A 1,218-nucleotide genomic window follows, 5' to 3' on the forward strand; every position below is an offset into this window, starting at 1 on the left:
GCCATCGCCGCTCAGCTTCTTCTTCTTCTTCTATCCCATCTGCTGGGCGAATTGGACCCCTTTTGTGTTTTTCCTTCTGAACAGCCGCCATCATGAGTCCCTGTGAGTACTTTCTCCCGACAGCTTCGTCCGAGCTGCTTCTCCTGCTCTCCCCCCCCGAAAAGCTGTGCCCACGCGCCGCATGGTTTCCTCTAGCCACATCGACCTCGACCAGCCTGCATCGAATGCGGTGCTCCTCTTGCTCGAATTGGCCGTTGAGCTTTCCAGACAGAGCTGCGAAGCCGCATCGCACACCTGAGAGCGCATCATGCTGACCCGACGCGACAGTGCGCTTCCTTGACCTGGTCAAGCCGTTCGTGCCGTTCCTCCCTGAGGTTCAGCAGCCGGAGACCAAGATTCCCTTCAACCAGAAGCTGATGTGGACGGCCCTGACCCTCCTCATCTTCCTCATCATGAGCCAGATGCCCCTCTACGGCATCGTCTCCTCGGACAACTCCGACCCCCTATACTGGCTGCGTATGGTCATGGCGAGTAACCGCGGTACCCTCATGGAGCTCGGTATCACCCCCATCATCTCCTCCGGCATGGTCTTCCAGCTCCTCGCCGGCACCCACATGATCGACGTCAACCTTGACCTCAAGTCCGACCGCGAGCTGTACCAGACCGCCCAGAAGCTCCTCGCTTTCGTCCTGTCCGCCGGTACCGCCACCGTCTACGTCTTCTCTGGCCTCTACGGCCCGCCCTCCGACCTCGGTGCCGGTATCGTCTTCCTGCTCATCCTCCAGCTCGTCGTCGCCGGCATGATTGTCATTCTCCTCGACGAGCTCCTGCAGAAGGGATACGGCCTCGGCTCCGGCATCTCGCTCTTCATCGCCACCAACATTTGCGAGTCCATCATGTGGAAGGCTTTCTCTCCCACGACCATCAACACCGGCCGTGGTCCCGAGTTTGAGGGCGCCGTCATTGCCCTCTTCCACCTGCTCCTCACCTGGCCCAACAAGCAGCGTGCTCTGCAGGAGGCTTTCTACAGGCAGAACCTCCCCAACATCATGAACCTCCTTGCCACCCTGGCCGTCTTTGGCGCCGTCATCTACCTCCAGGTCTTCCGCGTCGAGATCTCCGTCAAGTCCTCGCGCCAGCGTGGAGCTCGCGGCTCGTACCCCGTCCGCATGTTCTACACCTCCACATGCCCATCATGCTGCAGACGGCTCTGTCCTC

The 1,218-nt window shown here is 60.3% G+C and overlaps 1 protein-coding gene across 1 annotated transcript in view; it reads left to right on the plus strand.

Moving 5' to 3' along the window:
- Window positions 1-92: 92 nt before the first annotated feature.
- Window positions 93-1,218, plus strand: part of VDBG_06543 (transport protein SEC61 subunit alpha) — a gene marked incomplete at both ends in the record, with an annotated part of 1,759 nt that continues 633 nt past the window's right edge. Inside the window, 2 exons of the mRNA XM_003002935.1 lie at window positions 93-102; window positions 328-1,171. Of these exons, the coding sequence (XP_003002981.1) occupies window positions 93-102; window positions 328-1,171 (854 nt within the window). The remainder of the gene's footprint in view (window positions 103-327; window positions 1,172-1,218) is intronic.

This window comes from Verticillium alfalfae, genomic scaffold, assembly GCF_000150825.1.
Source record: "Verticillium alfalfae VaMs.102 supercont1.8 genomic scaffold, whole genome shotgun sequence".
NCBI lineage: Eukaryota > Fungi > Ascomycota > Sordariomycetes > Glomerellales > Plectosphaerellaceae > Verticillium > Verticillium alfalfae.